Here is a 20,481-nt window from a genome sequence, read left to right as displayed (position 1 = left end):
CCCTACAATACCCATGTTCCCCCAATAGATGGCGTAGAAAATGATAAAAGCATTTTAGCATTTTAGCCTTCAAGCATGACTTTTAAATGTCATTTATCTTAGAACGTTTGCCCACGCCTGCATTAGTGTATTCAGTGATATGGGACTGTTTCATGAAATATCTTGTTTGGTAACAGAAATACCTAATACCAGAGGTGGGACCAAGTCATTGCTTTGCAAGTCATAAGTAAGTCTCAAGTCTTTGCACTCAAGTCCGAGTCAAGTCTCAAGTCAAGAGAGGCAAAGTCTGAGTCGAGTCCAAGTCAAGACTAAAAAGCGTCAAGTCAAGTCCCAAGTCCTTGTGTTTCTGTTTCGAGTCCTTTTACACAAAACAATAATATATTTACACAGATCACTTTGGGTTTTGGAGAAAGTATCAAGTCTTGTCAAGTCAAAGGGCTCAAGTCCAAGTGAGGTCACGGGTCATTGATGTTAAAGTCCAAGTCGAGTCTAAAGTCATCAAATTGATGACTCGAGTCTGACTCGAGTCCACACCTCTACCTAATACCTCCAAACACAGTGTTTTCACACTTTTTTTTTGTTGTGTGAAAATGTTTTTGGTCTTTTACTAATCATTTAGTGGCCATATCCCAAGAAATATTTTGGATGACATCTTGGACCATTACAAGCCATTAACCTTTTTTGGGCACAAAAAATGATTAGTTTAATAATCTGGTTCATGTTCAGCCAGAAAACACACAAGTACACACGTGTACGAGGCCTCGCCGTTGTTTGTGTTGGTGTCATAAATGTTGAAGTGAAGTCATGTTTATTGACTTGTTTGCTGACCGTGTTCCTCTGTGTTCTGAATGTTCTTCTGCCTCATTACACGTTCCTCCCAGTGTTGTTGTTTTGGCCGCTCGGCTCAGGTCCCGCTCACATAAACAGCTGTTGGCGTTGGCTTTCTCTCAGATAAACACATCAGACTGTTGTTTATAGACTCCACTTCACTCAAACACTCCGGGAAGCTGCAAGCATCTCCGTGGAGCTGAAGCTGGACGAGAAAGCCTTCCATACACACACTCACATGGAGCTGAAGCTGGACGAGAAAGCCTTTCATACACACACTCACACAGAGAGATGTGAGGTTAAAGTGGGAAAAAATATATATATATTATTTTCTTTCTGTTTGCACCATGAGAAAAGTGAGAATTACGCTGAAACACCTTTCTCCTCTTTGACAGAGTGTTAGCGTGTAAACCACATCAAATCCACGGAGAAAAGCAGCGATTTTCACGGAGACACCGGAGCTGCTGCTGCCTCATACCTCAGGTTTGTATCATTCACACAAGTCTGAACAAAGGATTTTGAACATTCAATTTTTATTTTTTTTTTTAAATTGAATTTAAAATATGACTAGCCCGGTGAGGCCTCTGCAGTGTGGGAGACAGCACTCAGAACTGTCTGGAATTAGAGATAAGTCCACTTTAACCAACTCAGTAGACACTTCAGTCCGGTCCAGCAGAATCCGTTCTCTGTCTGTCCATCTGTCCTCGCCGAGAGGGTTCGGGAGCTTTTGGGAAAGATCAGGATTTGATAAATGGATGGTTATAGGGTTACAGTATAAAGTGTCGGCACTCCTTCACATCAAGATCACGATGCCACTCCAGATCACCACAGGTGCTGGATTCCTGAACTTTGGTTGTTCACAATGACGGAGTCCAAAAACAGCTGAGAACATCAGCTCCAGAGTACCGAACGGTGTTTCTGAACTTTTCACATTATTTCCCTGGGATCCAGATTCAGTTTTGGTGTCCCAAACCGGTTCTTGATGTTGGCAATACTCAGTGTAATCAGTCTTGACAATGTGTCAGGGCTTCAGACAAGCTAACTTATCGCTTTAGTTTGACACTATGTGCGTGAGTTTCTGTGTGTGTGTGTGTGTGTGAGAGAGAGAGAGAGAGAGAGAGACAAAGACAGATTGGGTGCCTGAGAGGGACAGATAGCACTAAAGTCAATCTCCCCTCACTTTGATTGAGATAAAGACCAACGCACACACGCACGCACGCACGCACACACACTTCTACTGGCATCCCGACAACAGTCGTGCAGAGGAACAGACAGGGATCCTGAAGGAACGTCTCAATTCATCACAAATTTCAAACAAAGAGATTAGGGGAAGACTGTGTCAGTTGGAAATTGACTTATAGGATTTGTGCCTGTGCACACACTGCCTCGGAAGGGTGTGTGTGTGTGTGTGAACATGAAGAGTGTGTGCGACGGTGTCAAAAGCAATGACTGGTTGTTTTTTGTTTGTTTTTTTTCCAACAAGCGAACCTTACACGCTGCTCTGTCTGACACAGGTCAAACCAGCAGGGGGTGCAACAGATTTCAGTTTTTCACTTTCTGGATAAAGAAAAAATAAATTCCACCCTAAACATGTGTTCCTCTGAGATAACCAAGAGAGAGAGCGTACCCCTAGTTTCATAAGGTACTAAAAACTTCAATGAGAACTGACCTAGGTGTTTCCATGTGATAAGAACCAAAACTCAAAAAAGAAAAAAAATCTCTCTCTCTCTCCCTGTGTGTGTGTGTTCAGGGAGCATCCCTACTCTCTATGGTGATAAGATCAAGGCATTCCATGGTACACAATGGGTCATTACCCTGCTCTCCAGCCCATCATGTCCCTCCCTTCAAAATGACCTGTTCCCAAATGTTATGCAGCCATGACCCATGTCCGTGGGTCTGTCCTGTCTGTATTCTGCATTTAAAGAAGAAAAAAAAGTATCACTCTTGAACCAATACTAGTGTTGTTTATGGTCTGCACATACAATAAGAAATAATAATAATAATAAAACACACATAGACCTATTGTGTAGACTGTGACCTGGTGTTACCTGTACAGAGTCACTTTGATTTCTATAGTTGTATTCACAAAAGTTCATCTCTGCTCCCACGGCTGACCCCAGGCTACTCGTGTCTTTATTGTATCCTTTTAAATGCTGGCCATCGTGTTGATCTTCTGCGCCCTCTGCTGCTTGATTAACACGTAGTCCCTGCTTTTCTAGGCTCACCGAGCGACGTCATCGGGCGATAGTGTGCACCATTCCGTCCCAGGGTCAAGCTTCCGGACAACAAATCATTTGCTTGCAATCAATGTTTAATTTACAGTGTTTATTAAATCCAGTGTTGATTTGTGTGATAGCAAACAGTATTTCGCTATGCCTCATATGAACAGAAAACAGAAACTACGGTTCTCAGAGCATGGTAAAAATTATTAGAATGTGCTACCACCTACTGGTTAAAGTCCAAATGTGAACGAGAAACTATATTATTTAAAGACAATGTTCGCAGTTTTCACCTGCAGCGTTACTAAGTTTTGAAATAAAATATGAAATGCAGTCATCCATAAGTAGTTAATTTGTCATCGCCATATTCAGTCAGGGCCAACTGTTTTTGGGTTATAGCTTTTTCCCTGTTGTTTGTACAATATTTCCCGGAAATATCACAAAATGGTTTCTATTTGGTATTTCTAATTTCATTTAGATTAACTTTAAAATACTTGAACGCAACATGGCGACGCCTACGCCGTTCTAATAAGTACGATAAATTCCGAGCTTTGATGGCAGCACTTAAATGCATTGTAGGGCTTTGATTGGCTGGTGCTCAGAACCAAACACAGTGGAGCTAAAGAAGAAGAAAAGAGCGAGGACGTGAAACGGCGTTGACTGAGCGAAACACACTCTCGATACTAATAAATAGTCTTTCTCAATTAAATAAATTGATGGAGGATACAATTAGCAGTTAAAATCGCTATATTTCCGATAAAATGCAAAGCTGTGTTTATGCACTGCGGATTCTTTCGCGCGTTTTCTGTCTGCTGTAGTAGGTTAGCTTAGCCAGTTAGCTGAGACGGGACACTGGGTGTGTGGTCGCCCTGAAAAAGTGACCTGTAGCTCTCAATTAAAAAACACCAGGTTCTCCTACTAACTCCCTGACTGTTACCGCAGCACCTTAAGCAATACGAACATAATCACCTTACACAACAATTTATAAACACCCGAGCTAGCTTCCTGGTCTACACTAGCGGCGTTGACTGACTGCGCTGGCAATTGCAGAAGTCTCGTTGTGTCAGGTTGTTCCTGTATTTGAGACAAGCGGATCATTATCATGATTCCAGACAAAGTCCCAAAAGAAAACGTCTTTCACGCCGATGAGGAGCTGAGGAAGGAGGCTCACGTTAACACCTTTGAAAAGTACAAAGAACTTTATCTGAAGTCGATACAGAGTCCAGATGGTGAGTTCCCATTCAAAAGATAACGTGCGTTTCTGTGTGTCGGTACACTTGTACCGTCATCTACCAGTCTCAAAATGTTATTTTGGGGGGTCAGTTAATTAGATGACATCAATTCATTTAAAATTATCAATTGAAAGCTGGAAAACATCTAACAAGTGCATCGGCTAGTTTGTGCCATTGATCTGCTCACAGGAAACTGGTATTGCGATATATATTTTTAAATATTTAATTTTGTCAGTAATAGAAAACATCTTTATGTTTAGAGATTTTTAGTTAAGGTGAAAATTAAGTTTATTTACAAAGACTAGCTTTGTAACCCATTAAATACATACCAAGAGCATTTCCAGGTCAGATTTGCCAAATCTTGGGACATCCCATGATTTTGTCAGAGTACTTTCAGATTTGGTCAATGGACATTGTGAAAGTGTTTCATAACTACACAAATATAAACTGCACAGTTTCCTAGACAGGTCTACAAGTGTAGTGTTAACAAAATTTGTTGAAGTACAACCAATAAAATAATCAAGATTGTAATATTTCACATGAGTATAGGACCTAAGTAGTACTTAAAGGATGTTTATATATACTGTATATATTATATTTTAGTTTGTGAAACAGGAACAAAACACATTTTTGATTTTATATTTTGTTTGTATTTTGTTGTTTATATTTTTGTTTTGCATTGTTGTTGTTTTTTGAGTGCATGCATGTGTTTCGTCTGCATGAATACGTGTGGGTGTGCACATGAGTTCCCCTGTTCCTTCCTTTCTCTTTACTCAGTTACAAGTTCACAAAGAGCTGTTAAAGTTGACACCATCTAACTTTTTTTTTAAAAAGGTGTTTTTTCATTTTTATTTGTGTAAGCATTATCAAAACAATTATTTTGATGCCTTCATTTAACTATAAATATTTGTTTATAAAAATTGTTTATAAAATAATGTGGGTTTTTTTTCACCATGGCTATGGTTGAAATAACTTAAAGATTTCTTTTTCTGATTCCGTAAAATTGCTTTAAAATCCTGTTTCACGTTTCCTCTCCTATAAAGGAAAGCAGTTAGTAATTTACATCATCCATAAGTCGATTAACTATTATTGGCTCTGCCTACTTTTACTTTTGTTAAAATGTTTAAACAACGTGTTCGTCTTTAAAGTTTATATTTACATGTAGGACAAACAGTTAAATAAGCTTTATTTAAGTAAGCTGAACACTAGACAAGGGAATTAGGGCTCAGGACAATGTACAACTATTATGTCATCTTCTGACTGATATGTAAGCGATATGATATGGATATGCTTATGAAAGGCTTTCCTGGTTTTGGATTTTATCACAGTATGAAGGAATGAACCGGCTGAAGAAGATCAGCGTGTAGTTATCGTGTCACTTGTCGTTTGACAGCAGGTCAACTGAAAGTGTTCAATGAATGACATTCATCACACCACAGTACTACTACATTTTTTTGTCAAAGGAAATTATACGATTATACTTGCAGAGTTTAATGTAGCAAAATAATTGTATTAAAACACCCTAGGGCTGTAACAGTACATGTATTCTGTCCTGCAGAGTTCTGGGGGGACATCGCCAAGGACTTCTTCTGGAAAACCCCACACACGGGTGAGCTTCTGGAGTACAACTTTGACGTGACCAAAGGAGAAATTTTCATCAAATTCATGGAGGGAGCCTCTACCAACATCTGTTACAACCTCCTCGACCGTAACGTCCATGAGAAGAAGCTGGGCAACAAAGTGGCCTTCTACTGGTCAGTAGTCTTTTTTGCCCGCCTCAATTTCAGCGCAGTATTTTTTTTGTTGTTATTATTATTAAGAATACTATTATTATCAAGAATATTACAGCATAGTTCATTAAACTCAATATGTTTTTAACTAACATTTTACCCAACAGTTTAAATCACTGTTATAAACAATATGTTTTTAACTAACATTTTACCCATCCAGTTTAAATCACTGTTGTAAACAGTACTTTTTTATTATTATTATTATTATTATTCACCAATCACAATTCAATAAAATTCCGACACGCTTAGTTACCTTAGGCATTTGTTTGTGCTACAGGAAGCCAGTTAATAATGTACCAACAAGATCTGATAAACTCAACAAGTCAACTGTGTAACTATTTATATAAGCCAACAGAGAAATTCCACAGACACACAATATGCCCTGAAATTTTACTTTTACTTTTACTTTTCTTCTTTTTACATACATACACACACAGACAGATAGACATACACACACACACACGCACACAGCAGCTCAGATGACATGTTAGAAATAATCATGAAGGTCCGAGTTTCTGTCGGTGTAACTCCCATCAGCCCTGAGTTTTTTCCACACTAGGTCACAGAGACCTGATAGACACGCCGGCTTTCACATAACACACACACACACACACGCAGAAACTAAAAATGCGTTTCCCTACTTACTGCAACAGCAAGACTTGCATTTTTCATGTAAACATCTCTAGTTGTTTGTGTCTCTTTTATGTAGCACTTTCTAGCCATCAGGATTTAGCTCAGAGCCAGTGTCTCTAAATACAAGGGTTTCTCTCAGTGTGTCCAAGTACTGGTCTGTATTAGCATTTAGATGTGTTATATTTTTAATTTGTAAAAAATAAATAAATAAAGTACCACCATCACATTTTTTAATGGTGGTATTTCTTAATTAAAATGAAAAAATAGACATTTAATAAATTAGATATTTTATAAATATATATAAATTTTTCTGACTCATTTATATTTTGTACTTCATCATGTTTACAGGACAGAAGTGGGCCACAGTTTCTAACACTCTCTCTCTCTTTCTTTCTTTCTTTCTTTCACTCTCTCTCTTTCTTTCACTCTCTCTCTCCCTCTCTCTCTCTGTCCTTCTCTGTCTCTCTCACTCTGTCTCTCTCTCTCTCTCTTTCTCTCTCTCTCTGTCAGTCACTCTGCCCCTGCTCATCTGCTCACACTGATTTCTCTAATCTTAATACAGTGATGTTCATGTGAAGCCCCTCCTTCCAAGTCTGACCGTGTGTGTGTGTGTGTGTGTGTGTGTGTCTGTGGGGGGTGACCTGCCAACAGTTGAGCAAGGGAAAATTCTCTTGTGAAACAAGGGTGGAACCATTTGAGTTTCACCACTGCCAACAAAGACTGATGCAAAGTCCGTAGCTGTTGCCCCTGAACCTGCAGCCCTTTTCAGATTTTTCATCAGATTCCACGTTTTAGATACTGTGACATTTCAATGTATGTAAGTATTGTAATCTCAATTCCAAAAAGGTAACCTAAACATTAGACAAATGTAGTTTAATGGATACTGCAACTGTAATACATAATCCACTGTCCAAGATTTTACAATATCCAGGATCAGGTTTTAATAACTGCAAATTTACTGTTGCCAATATGAATATATCCCACTCAGCATTTTACACCCCAGAAAAACTCATTTTAAATTTTTATGGTACTTTCTCAGCTGTTTTACATTAGAACCTGATTCTTCTTCTACAGCAACAATATCCAATTATCCAACTCGGGGGCCAATTGCGGCGCACGGTCAAATTTTATCTGGCCCGTCTCATAAAACGTATCACTTGTGGCCCACCAGCACAGATTTCAGCATTTTTTTTCTCAAACAGATTTTGCTTCAATAAATGTCACGTAGAATGGTTGGCTCTCACGCCGTTCACTTCGCCGAACCTCGCTTTGAAAGACAACTCCCATACTACAGTCAGTTTTCTCTCTTCTTACTAGGGAAGGAAACGAGCCTGGTGATGAACTGACTGTGACGTACAGGGAGCTGCTGCAGAGGGTCTGTCAGTTCGCCAATGTCCTGAAGTCTCAAGGTAAAAACCTTTCAACATCCAGCCATAAGGTAAACCAGTAGTTCTTAGGGTGCACTCACACTTGGGCTGAACGTACCGCGCCTGAGCGTGTTTGCCCTCTATAGTCTGGATTCCTTGGCTGGAGCGCAACTTTTCTGCTATGGCGCTTGCTATGTGACATTGGCGAGGGCTGACTATTTTGAAGATAGTTCACAAAGCAGCTGTATACAAGCAGTAAGTGTTCACAAAGCAGCTGTATACAAGCAGTATAAGCAGTATACATCCTGGTATACTGTAGTTAGCTGCAGGGTAGGCCTGGTTTTTCTGTGTTGGTTATACTCCAAGAATCACTGTGTTAAAATTAAATGTAAATGAATGTAAGGGTGAGAAAAAAACACCAAATACCATTAGTTCAGATAATGTTAAAAACAGACAAAGTTGTAACTTAACCTCTTGACCTTGCTTATTCCAAACAGTTCCCTGCTAGTAATTTAAAGAAACAGGGTTTCTAAAAATCTCGTGAAACCAAACATTAACCAATAGTCGAATTGATTTCCTAATCTTGTGTTTTGTTCTTGCTGGTTCAGGTGTAAAGAAGGGTGACCGCGTGTCCATCTACATGCCCATGGTGGTAGAGCTGGTAGTGGCCATGTTGGCCTGCGTACGCATAGGAGCCGTTCACTCCATAGTGGTGAGTTCGAGGTGAAGGTTAAAGCCGAAGAACGCTGTAAAACGTTTGTATGTCTGATTCTCTGTGTGTGTGTGTGTGTGTGTGTGTGTGTGTGTGTGTCCAGTTTGCAGGCTTCTCTGCAGACTCGTTGTCAGAGAGGATAATGGACTCTCAGTGTTCACTACTCATTACTGCAGGTCAGTGTTCTTCAACAGTACGCGACACCAGAATTAACCCTTGATTTGACACCGGAAAATAATCAGATTCCACTTAATTGCTCCGAAAACTTTTCAGTGAATATAATTGGTCCTTATCATTGTGATGTCATCGGGCAGAAAATTTGAATAGGTCACAGCAGGTGGCTATAGACAAGAGAGTCCATTACTGTGATTCACACTGAGAATGTATTTTGCATCAAACTAAAATAAAAAAGCTATATTTTGAAGGGGTTTTTTTTATTTTATTTTTTTTTATCTCAGATGGCTTCTATCGAGGAGATAAACTGATCAACCTGAAGGTCTTGGCTGATGAGGCTCTGCAGAAATGTAGAGGCAGGTACGGTGACACACACACACACACACACACAGAGCACAGACAAAACCAAGTTCTATGGATAGCATACGGTTTCTGACAGAGCACAGACAAAACCAAGTTCTATAGATAGCATGCAATTTCTATAACCGTTTTGTCTGTGTCTCTTTGTTTTAGAGGATTTCTGTTGAACAAGTGCATCATGCTGAAACATTTGTCCAAACCACCAGAGGACGTGTCTGCGGGCTCTCAGTCTCCTCCAGCCAAACGGCCTTGTCCTGATCTAGAGGTAAAGTTCACTCGTCCCCGCTGACACACTAGCACACTTTCACTGCTGACGTGGAATGGGAGGTTTTAGATTCCACGGGACGGACTGGTCTGCGCAGCATGGATCACATCCATGCTGATAAATGACTGATCGTTAAACTGAGCTGTGTTTAATCATTATAATGGTGGGTTGTTAATGACGGAAGGACTTTCTTCTCTGATCGTCTCCTGGTTGTCGAGAATCAGTGTCTGAATTAACTCTGTCTTCATTTAATTCTCTCTTTTCACAGCTCTTCTCCCAATATCAAGGCAAAACTACCTCCCTGTCTCTCTCTCTCTCTGTTTTAATATTTGTTCTTTGCTTTCACAGTTTCAAAGAAATTCTATTGTTTAATTTATTTTATTTTGTATTTAAATTTATTCTTTAAAAAAAATCTCTTTTTCTGGTTTCTGTTTTGTTGGGGGTTTTTTTAGGAGTGTTTTTTTGGGGTTAATAATGTTTTTCTCCACCTTTAACTGATGCTCCTTTCCTCGCTCCTGTCCAGCAGGAGAAACAGAGCAGAGTAAAGAAAACGCGTCCTGTGCCCAAGGTATTTTTTTTTTCATCACTTCTTGCTCCTTTCCCTCGATCTCCCATAAAACTACACTTTTGGTGGTAGCATTACAACCACACTCCGAATTTACATTTATTTATTTATTGTTTCAACAAAAAAGGTAACAACAATAAAATAACTGTAACCGTTACTTTTTTTTACCATATATATGGTAAAAAAAAGTGTATAGATATGGTTACTTTTTTATTGTTTTTACTTTTTCACTGATGATTGACATTTGTGAACACGAGAAACTGATAAAATGCAGCAGACCATGTATAATGAAATAAAACAAAAGTAGTTAAAACTGTTCAAACAACACAAGAAAAGGCCACGTTTATGAAAAAAAAAAACAATATAAAAACGTATTTACCAAAGGCTTTTGGACCATAGAACCTGCTCTGGATTTCTCTCCAATTCTTTTTGCACCATACTTTTTAAAACTGCAGTGACGACTAGTCTGCTGCAATTGTGAGATTTTGGCTCAGCGTTAAATCTCTGGAGTAAAAATGTAAATTCTGTGGTTCTAGGTTAATGCTGTTTGTTTTTCTCCTTTTGACTCCTTGCACTGTTGCCTCTGGCTGCACTCTGTGGGCAACGTTGAGCGTCTTCGTAACGAAGAGTCCTGCCTCTGTCTGTGTGTCTTTGTTTTGTCCGTTTGACTTTTTAATGAGGAGAATAATAACTGCTGTGACACTTTTCTCTTCTACTAACACGTGTTTTTTTTTTTTTTGGGGATGAAGCTAACACAGTCTAACCTTTTGAATTCTAGACAGTTCTGACTAGTGGTTCTGAATTACAGGTGTTTTTTTTTATTATTCAGCACTATCTATTGCTTTTGTTCTCAGAACCTTTTGAATTCTAGACAGTTCTGACTAGTGGTTCTGAATTACAGGTGTTTTTTTTTATTATTATTATTCAGCACTCTACCTTCTATTGCTTTTGTTCTCACTGTGTTTGGATTTGGTTTTCTTTTTCTTTGTACCAGGTTCCGTGGAACCCTGACGTGGACTTGTGTTGGTTGACTCTGGAGAGTGCAGCATCAGACGAGTGTGAACCAGAGTGGTGCAAGTCTGAAGATCCGCTCTTCATCCTCTACACTAGCGGCTCCACCGGCAAACCAAAGGTAATTTTTCACACAACTGTTTCTCTCTTCAAATAATTTTCACTCTCAGTCCAACAACAGTATACATTAGGCATGGGCAAAACTTTTAATCCGACCTGCGAAACTTTTCCAAATGATATAATTAATTTATATTATCATTATACTTCTGCCGTTTCCCTGCAATACTCACGTTTCCCCAACAGATGGCGTAGAAACTGATAAAAGCATTTTAGCCTTTGTGTAGGTTCTTAGTCATCCGGGTCATCTTATCCGAAAAATAGTAACTCAGTCCAGTTTCCCTCCCACCAGTTTAGCCTTTATACATGACTTTTACATGTCATTTATCTTCACATGAACGCTCCAGCTATCTGCTCCTGACCCGCCCCCCCCACCTGTTCAATTCTAGGACAGTCGTGGCCCGTGAGTCAAAAAGTTTGCCCACGCCTGGTATACATCCTCCTCATATTTTATATTGAAAGTCCTGCCATCTTCCTCTCATCTGGTATCCAGGGCGTGCTCCACACTGTCAGCGGTTACATGCTTTACACTGCTACCACCTTCAAACTGGTGTTTGACTACAAGCCTGACGACGTGTACTGGTGCACAGCTGACATTGGCTGGATCACTGGACACTCCTACATCACCTACGGCCCGCTCGCCAACGGCGCCACCAGCGTGCTGGTGAGTTTCCCGAACAGGAAGTAGTGGGACCTGACAAACTTAGTTGACGTTCTTAAATGAACCCTGAAAATGTATGCGTGTGTATGAACAGTGGTGTATTCATCTTTGTTTCAGTTTGAGGGGGTGCCCACTTACCCAGACGTGGGCCGCATGTGGGATGTGGTGGACAAATATCAAGTGACTAAGTTCTACACTGCCCCAACTGCCATCAGGCTGTTGATGAAGTACGGCAGCGAGCCGGTGCAAAGGTAGGTTCATCTGTACCAGTGCCAAGAACAAGGATCAGAATACTGTAAAACAGTAAGGCTGCCTGATCGTGGAAAAAAATCACAATCATGATTATTTTGCTCAATACTGAAATTACGATTTTAATCCCAATCACGTTTAAATCTGGAAACACATTATTTACCTTGCAGGAGAACTTTGGAACACTGGAAATAACTGAAAGTATAATGTTAGCAATAAATAATACAATAATCCTCAAAATGAATATTAAAATGCATTAAAGATAAAGAAATACTTAAAAAGCAATAAAATGCAAGTAATAATACTAAGAAGTTATTTTGACCGAAACATATTGGTTAACATGATTCTACACAAGTTGAATTTTTGTTCTGTCACGGTGTCTGAGCTTAGAGTCATTACAAAATGTCTTTTTCTTTAGGTCCTTGTTAACGTGTTTAATAGTGACTGATGATGTCATCCGTTTCCAGGTACAAACGAGGGTCTCTGAAGATCCTGGGGACAGTGGGGGAGCCCATTAATCCTGAGGCCTGGCAGTGGTACTACACCGTGGTGGGAGACGGGAGGTGTCCCATCGTCGACACTTTCTGGCAAACAGAAACGGTGAGTGTTGTCGTCTGTAGTTCCGCGTTTAAACACTGTCAGACTAGAAAAATAAACTGTGGATCTGAGGAGCATTTGAGTCTTTCTCCGAGCCCCATGCGCAAACTGTAAGCTACGTCAACCTCGTTAACAAAATATACAGTAATAAAAACGTCCTTTCCTGTGCTTCAGGGTGGACACGTGTTGACTCCTCTACCTGCAGCGACTCCCATGAAACCCGGATCTGCTGTGAGTAGACGCCATCGAGTTGAAAACTGCTTCACAGATGGATGCGAGGAGAGTTAGTTGTGGGTTGTGGCTAGGTAGCTAGCTAACTGCACGTTTTTAGCAAATTGAAGGGTGATTTTTTTTTTTTTTCCCTAGGATTTTGAACTCAATATCTGTTTCAGCAACACAATCTAACTGTTCTCTTTTATTTCTGTCTTCCCAAGACCTTTCCATTCTTCGGAGTGGTGCCAGCCATTTTGAATGAGTCAGGCGAAGAGCTGGAAGGTCCGAGTGAAGGCTATCTGGTGAGGATCGCGATGTCACCCCGTGGCTACCTATTCTGTGGTATGATGGCATAACATGACATGTGATCTGTTTCGTCGCTTTCGTCTCCGAAACAGGTCTTCAAGCAACCGTGGCCTGGCGTGATGAGAACAGTTTACGGAAATCAGTCCAGGTTTGAAACCACCTACTTCAAGAAGTTCCCAGGATACTATGTTACAGGAGATGGTGAGAGGAGACGCTCTTGGGTGGGCTGAAACTGTTTCTCTACCGTGATTGTTTGTCCTTGTTGCAGTCTCAAATGTTGTTAAAATGTCGACATATTCTGCTTCTCTTTTGTTTTTCTCTCATTTTGCTTTTTCCCGAAGTCCCCATTTCTCTGTTGCTCTGAGTGTACGTACCAAGCATGGTAATAATGGGCTGAGCCAACTTTGTCCTTGCATATGATTGGCCACCCGGTGTGCCCATCAAAATACAGTCCTGCCTCTTCTGCATGGTTTCTCTGAGCAGGAGCTATCGGCTAAAGATTTGGCTCTATGCAACGCGAGTGCTTTGGGCTTGGGTATCGGATCGGACGGACTACAGTCCTGAAATTCGGACCAATATTGTTCAGATTTCGATCCCGAGTATCGAATCTAGCCTTCCCTAGTCTGTATTAACTAAAATAAATAATGTTTTCTATTGTCTTTGGTTCCGTAGAACGAGGGATACTTTTGACCGTTCTGTCAGACTACTGTGTTCTGCAAATAGCGGTAAATAAAACTTTCTTCCTCCAGGCTGCCGTAGAGACAAAGATGGATACTACTGGATTACAGGAAGAATAGACGACATGCTGAACGTCTCAGGTAAAATCATTTTTTCCCCGTGAATGATTGGCAATTTCCATTGCTATGCTGTTGTCGTCTTCACCTCCTCTCTGTTGGCCTTATACGTAGGTCACCTGCTGAGCACAGCCGAGGTGGAGTCAGCTCTCGTTGAGCACCAGGCTGTCGCTGAGGCCGCGGTGGTCGGCAGACAGCATCCAGTCAAAGGGGAGAGTCTCTACTGTTTCGTCTCTCTCACTGAGGGTGTCACGTTTGACCATGCGCTGGAGGTTGAGCTAAAGAAACAGGGTTAGTGATCTTTATCTTTCACTGTATCAAAAGTGTTTCTACAACATATAAGAGATGTAGACAGTTTTGGAGTCAAATCTCAGTAACATTTATGTTTATGTCACAGTTCGTGAAAAGATAGGTGCCATCGCTACACCTGACTTCATTCAAAATGCTCCTGGACTTCCCAAAACGAGATCTGGTAAGAGAACCATGGGTCTTCACAACTGATTTCTGTTGTTTTTGTTATAATAAAAAAAAAATTAAATAGACAAGTTTTACAATGGTACAATCTCTTCTCTCTCTCCTCTCCTGTATGACCTTTTCCTCAAACGCCACGGACGCCCCCTACAGGTAAGATCATGAGGCGCATATTGCGTAAAATTGCCTGTGGTGAACGAGACCTAGGGGACATCTCTACGCTAGCGGACTCCACTGTTGTTGAGCAACTCTTCCAGAACAGATGCTGCACTGCTGTGTGATGGCTTTCGGGATTCCTTAAACACTGCAGATGCTGCTGCTACTGCTCCTGCTGCACGCTTATAGGCTCGTAACCAAAGGAGGAAAGTGTGGGGGAAGAAAGAGGACAAAGGATGAAGACATTTTTTGAGAAAACAACCTTTGGCTCCTGAGGCCCAGCAGGAAAACAGCTCATCAATTCGTTGTTCATGAGAAGCCAAAGTGTTCTTTTCTGAAAACACTGCCCTCCTGTGGAAGAAAATCAGTTTCATCCTATTATTTTCTATATTTTTTAACCAACAATTGTCAGAAATGTGTTGATAGTAAAAATACTGATTATACGGGTCAAGATTGGATGATATAGGGAGAATAGTGTGACCAGAGCCCCCTTGTGATGTATTTGTGTGGCAGCCTGAGTGGTAACCTGAGCAAAAAAATAATTCGAAAAAACAATTAGTGACTTTCTACATGTTTATAGTTTTTTTTTTTTTTTTTTTTTTTTTAGAAATACCTTTTGACAAGAAATGTTTTAGTTTGTGATGTCTCTGTATGTGCAGAATTAAAAATTGTGTCATGAAATTATGTCTCAGGATGGCAAACACTCCAGAGGATTACTCAGATCGGTTCCTTTTATATTCTTCTGAAAAGATATAAGTATCTACAAACATTTTTTGCATATAAATTCCTTTATCCCATCAATATCCTTTTTATGTGTGATAAGTATTTCTCACCTTTATCTGCAGGGTCTCATAGGACTTCTTAGGTTTACGATTAAACGTCGTAGAAAGCCCCTATGTGATGCTTTAACTGTTTTACCTTAAATTTGTAAAAATATTTTCTCTTTGGTTATGCTGTATGTTTTTTGTGCCAATTTACGTAAGAGTGCAGCTGGATGTGTACCTAAGATATTAGGTATACTTTTCTTGTCCGGCTTTAATTTCTGTCATTTAATGTTTGTGTGATGTTGTCAGTAAACCTCCATGACTACTGCCTCCCACTGTGTTCTAGAGTCTGTTTTATTTATTTTAGTTTTTGTAGTTTTTTGTAACTTTCATAAATCCCTGGCACTTCATTCCAAAACATTGCCACTATTGAATCACTAGATGGCTTCCTAAAATTTTCTAAATGTATGTTTCTCCTTAGGACTCAAGGTCCTTTATTGTCTTTACAACACGTGTTAGACATAGACACACATGTTGGAATGATTAGTGGAGTTGACAACGTTGTTTTGTAGACCTTACTGTTTAGCAGAATGGACTTAAAGAAAAGTACGGAAAATGATTAAAAGGCAGATGACAGAATAATTAGACAAACTGTCTTTGGCGCGTAGACTATGAACGTGGGTCAAAACGTCTGCCAAATGTAATGTAAATGATCCGATGGCAAAATGCCGAAACCCGGGATCGAACCAGGGACCTTTAGATCTTCAGTCTAACGCTCTCCCAACTGAGCTATTTCGGCGGATGGAAGCGCACAGTACATTATTCTTTTTAAAACAAGTCCTAAGGTTGCTGTGCGTGATTTTATATATTGTAAAGGACAATTATATAAATAAATGTCATACAAATAAAAGATATAAATAACATTTATTTGTTTGGTATTGCTTCCCAGAGGTTTAATGTTCCAGTGGCCTTCTTTCCGCTAGTTATACAAAAAAAGTGAAACATTTCTAAATTTTTATTTGCTTGCTACCTAACTTGCTTTATTGGTAATTTAAAAGCAAATTAAAATTTTAGTACTTTAAACTTTGGAGGTAACCTTATTACTTAAAAGCAACACTCAAGCACCATGGTACCGGAAACAGGAAGTGGCTCAATTATCAGACATGCGCATAACACATTTATTGTACCAAACGACTCGTGTGCTAGTAGTACGTTTGTTTGTTTTTTCCAAGTGTAAAACGTTTGCACCAAACAAGTGATGTGTCATCATTTTAATAAGGTAAGACACCATAGACCTAACCGGTCAAGGTAATTAAAACGTGCATTTATTTAACCTATTCTCACCTTCTCGGTGCTTATTCCGGCTTGTCTGCGTATTTTGTCTCTGCTTTCAATGTTAGAACGACCAAAGTCATTCTAAATTATAGCATGTTTTTGGTGTATTTCTTTACTTTGAAAAAAACAAATGTTTTCGTGACCAGAATGTTTCAGTATTACTCACATATAAAATAAAACTTTACCACATTTACAGCTATTATTTTTTTCTTGCCTTTAAAATGAACTGAATTAAATATAAGCTTTGAGACATAAACTCTAAATAAAATGAGATTTTAGGCTAACTTGTGTTAATTTATTTTTTAACCCAGTGATGGATGCCAATCATTCTTCCCCCCACGATGTTGCTGATGTCGCTTCTTGGCAGTCAGTGGCCGCTTGTCCTGGAGGCCTCTGGAAAATCCAGCTTCGGAGAAAACACAGACAGATGTTAAAGTCTGACTGTAGGGATGTTGAAGGTGGAAGACCAACAATACATTTATTCCCTTCATTAAAACATGATTTCTTATATATTTTACAAATAAACTAATGGACTCTATTTTTTATCTTTTAGATTTTTCCTTCACTTCCTGTCCACGGCTGGGATCACTGTGTCAAGTCCGAGTGCGCCTCAAAGCCGACGTAGAAGAAAGTGACAGTTCAGTCTCTCATTTTGAAAATGCAGAGCAGTCTTTCACTGAGGTCCCAGCATCAGCAGAGGTCGCTATTTTCCCAAGACGCCAGGACTCGGTGTTGCAGCTCCCTCTGGACAAATGGGTAACACTTAGGCTCGGAGAGGGTCAGTGTGATGTCACAGAGGCCTGTTTGGAGAACATGAGAGCAGGAGAGACATCGGAGGTAAACACACCACCTTATTATCTTAATCAGCAGTGACTGACGTCATCAGACTGACTTTTGAGCTCTCTGAACAACAATGTAAAAGAACCACCAATACTTTTAAGTCTCTTTTAACCAGTGATATTCCATTAAATAGCAAATGTATATCGGGTGAATTGAACCGTTGAAAAGATGGGATGAAGAGGTAAATCTGTAAATGGAAATGGCATCATCGTTAGCTGTAAGACGAATAGAATGGAATTTTATGCTGCAGGAGCGTGCCTTTCTAGAAAGGAATTTTATAAAATTATATCTATCTAGAAGTTCCTGGTTAAAGGTTTTCAGAAACCTAGACCTAAATCCTTTTTCTTGATGTTCTGAGTGCCAACCCCGGATTTAAACAGTAGTGAGTTTCAGTCTGTGCTCATATTTCTCAGGTTTAACAATAACTGGAACTGACAATGAGTCAGCTATTGGAAATGATCGACTAGAGATTGGGTCACAGACGGAAGATTTCCAGGCAGTCTCACCTATTCACATTCCAGGTAATAGTACCCCTGTAATGCCAGCTAAGAAGACACGGGATCCCCCTTTACGATTGCTCATTTATCATGGTTGAACGCAGGTACAACACAGACAATATGAAATAGGGGTTTCCTGATATTGAGGACAAAGACCTCAGTGTGTTTTGTGTTGCCAGGTGTCATGAGCATGTGGCACCAATCATAAGTGAAACGAAGGTCGGAAACAGAAGATCCGATTAAATAAGATTGATCTGAGAAGTCAAATCAAATTGTCTTTGATTTTTGTCATGGGTCATCGGTGTCACGGTGGGTCTCTTCGCTGGACCAGCTGAGAACCAACGATGTAATGAAGGTTGTGGTTTCTGACTGGTCGGAAACCAGAGCCGGCCCTACTCACCATTGGGCAGTACTGCACCTGGAACTGCTTTTTTAGATCTACTCTTAGGATTTGGCTCTTGGTCAAGTTTGTGCTGTTTCTTCCTCAGGTTCTTCTCTCGCACGTTGGAAATGGATCCAATGTTTCCCCTGTGCCTTCAGAGGGCCACCCTCCTTTACTTATCACAATAGAACTCCAGACTTTCACTCCAGGACTGGAATCTTGGGAAATGTCGGCAGGCGACAAGTGGGACTGGGTTATGGGTCATAAGGAACGAGGAGGTGTGAGATTCAAGAGCGGGGATGTGTGGGGAGCAGGAGACAGCTACGGCCGAGCGCTGAAGTTGCTCGTCACGCTCCGTGTTGGCAACACAGCGGCTGGGACGGAGCTCCAGCAGGACCTCCCCCCAGCCGACCAGATCAGGACCGTTAAAGCAGAACTTTACTCCAACCTCTCTCTGTGTCAACTCAAATTGAACCAACTCGATCGGGCTAGAGTTTGTGCCTCCAAGGCCACACAGCTGGAGCCCGGTGTCGCTAAAGCCTGGTACCGATTAGGACAGGCCTGTCAGAACTTAAACGAGCTTGACGGGGCCAAGAGGGCGTTCAGGAGAGTTCTGGAGCTGCAGCCGGATTCTTCGGCAGCTCAAAAGGCTCTAAAGGACGTTGCCAGTAAAGAAAAGGAGACAAATGCAAAGCTGGGACTAAGACTCAGTAAAATGTTCAGCTGACAGTCAAATGTTGGGGTTTCAGTTTTATTTCTACACCGCAGGCTGTATCACGAGTTCTTTTTAGGCAATGTCACAATTTAGGAATTTTTTTGTGTGTGTGTGTGTCCGTACGAAGAAAAAAAAGAAGTTGATCCTAATCGAAAATCATTTGGTCTCACAATCTTTTACCTTGCTTGAAGTATATGAAATCTTAAAATCTACGAGATACGCTTGACTTAAAACTAAAACTCACGCAAATATGTATGGTCACAATAATTGTTGACCTCTGTTTAAAAAAGAAAAACTCTTGCAACTTGTTTACTTTTTACAATTCAGTCTTTTCTTTTTTCTTTTTTTTTTTTTTTCAAAGAAAGAAAATGTAGCAGGTACAGTGTTGCCTTAAACCAGGCATTGGCAAACTAAGGCCCGGGGGCCAGGTGCGGCCCGTTCAGCTTTTCAATCCGGCTCGCCAAACTTTTCCAAATTATATAATTTATTTATATTATAGTTATACTTCTGCCTATTTAGCCAACTAAACCCAAAGTGAGTTCGGATAATATTCATTTCCAATTTTGTAGGTCATGCGACTGTGTTAATAAAACATGAACACAGTCCAATAAGACAAGTGTGATTCTACGAAAGCAGAAGACAAAGTCCTTAGAATGGGGACATTCAACAAATGATCTTTTGGGAAAAAAAAGTGGGGGTTTTTTTCGGTGATCTTGTGAGGAAGTGAAAATGAAATAGAAGGTTTAGAAGTGTGATTCTTCATGTGAACTTGTACACTCGGTGTCTTAAAACCTCTGTTTATTTATAAATGTATTTATTTTAAAATCTTAGACTAAAGTGAAGGTAAAGCCTTCTCTACTTTAGCTTGGCATTTACATGTTCCTTTTTTAGATGCCTTTAAAAAAAAAGATCTACTTTTAGGATTTGTGTTGTTTCGTCCTCAGGGTCTTCTCTCGCTGTCAGAAAACTTCCTCTGTTAGATAGGACTGTACAAAATGCTGTTGGTTCATTCCCCGGTTTCCTAACACACAAAACAATTCAAATAAAGATCAAATACGAGATCTCAAGTTTTTTAAAGTTTTACTTGCAAGCAAGGAATGCAGAACAATGGTTACATTCAGAACTGCACTGAGGAACTCCTCAGTGCTCAAAGCTTAAATACAGTTTTTTTTACACACACATCAATGGTCAGCACCTTAACCCTTTACAGCCATGTGGTGTTCAGCCA

The 20,481-nt window shown here is 40.1% G+C and overlaps 2 protein-coding genes, 1 long non-coding RNA gene and 1 other non-coding gene across 5 annotated transcripts; 2 read left to right on the top strand and 2 right to left on the bottom strand.

The window, feature by feature from the left end:
* Positions 1–3,684: 3,684 nt before the first annotated feature.
* On the top strand, positions 3,685–15,815 carry acss2 (acyl-CoA synthetase short chain family member 2). Of its 2 annotated transcripts, XM_008318094.3 has the most exons (19): positions 3,685–4,276; positions 5,838–6,033; positions 8,020–8,111; positions 8,678–8,781; positions 8,885–8,957; positions 9,240–9,315; positions 9,469–9,580; positions 10,104–10,148; positions 11,140–11,277; positions 11,767–11,937; positions 12,052–12,185; positions 12,651–12,783; positions 12,955–13,011; positions 13,215–13,295; positions 13,392–13,500; positions 14,049–14,117; positions 14,208–14,384; positions 14,491–14,565; positions 14,718–15,815. In XM_008318094.3, the coding sequence occupies exons 1-19, from the start codon at positions 4,150–4,152 to the stop codon at positions 14,843–14,845; spliced, it is 2,097 nt and encodes a 698-aa protein (XP_008316316.1). In that variant the 5' UTR covers positions 3,685–4,149; the 3' UTR covers positions 14,846–15,815. The 2 variants fall into 2 exon arrangements, with proteins under 2 accessions (XP_008316316.1, XP_008316317.1); XM_008318095.3 differs by lacking the exon at positions 10,104–10,148.
* On the bottom strand, positions 10,800–11,176 carry LOC112487589 (uncharacterized). The gene is made up of 2 exons (XR_003050835.1): positions 11,003–11,176; positions 10,800–10,909 (listed from the first exon to the last, which is right to left on the bottom strand). It is a non-coding gene; the product is annotated as an uncharacterized LOC112487589 (long non-coding RNA).
* A 395-nt stretch (positions 15,816–16,210) lies between the features above and the next one.
* trnaf-gaa (transfer RNA phenylalanine (anticodon GAA)) lies at positions 16,211–16,283 on the bottom strand. The gene has a single exon. It is a non-coding gene; the product is annotated as a tRNA-Phe (tRNA).
* A 321-nt stretch (positions 16,284–16,604) lies between these two features.
* fkbpl (FKBP prolyl isomerase like) lies at positions 16,605–20,320 on the top strand. The gene is made up of 4 exons (XM_017035631.2): positions 16,605–16,763; positions 17,131–17,277; positions 17,373–17,656; positions 18,645–20,320. The coding sequence occupies exons 2-4, from the start codon at positions 17,133–17,135 to the stop codon at positions 19,263–19,265; spliced, it is 1,050 nt and encodes a 349-aa protein (XP_016891120.1). The 5' UTR covers positions 16,605–16,763; positions 17,131–17,132; the 3' UTR covers positions 19,266–20,320.
* Positions 20,321–20,481: the final 161 nt, after the last annotated feature.

This window comes from Cynoglossus semilaevis, chromosome 10 (assembly GCF_000523025.1).
Source record: "Cynoglossus semilaevis isolate Cse_v1.0 chromosome 10, Cse_v1.0, whole genome shotgun sequence".
Taxonomy (NCBI): Eukaryota; Metazoa; Chordata; class Actinopteri; order Pleuronectiformes; family Cynoglossidae; genus Cynoglossus; species Cynoglossus semilaevis.
The sequence above is the reverse complement of the archived record's forward strand: the minus strand, read 5'-3'. Positions and strand labels throughout refer to the sequence as shown.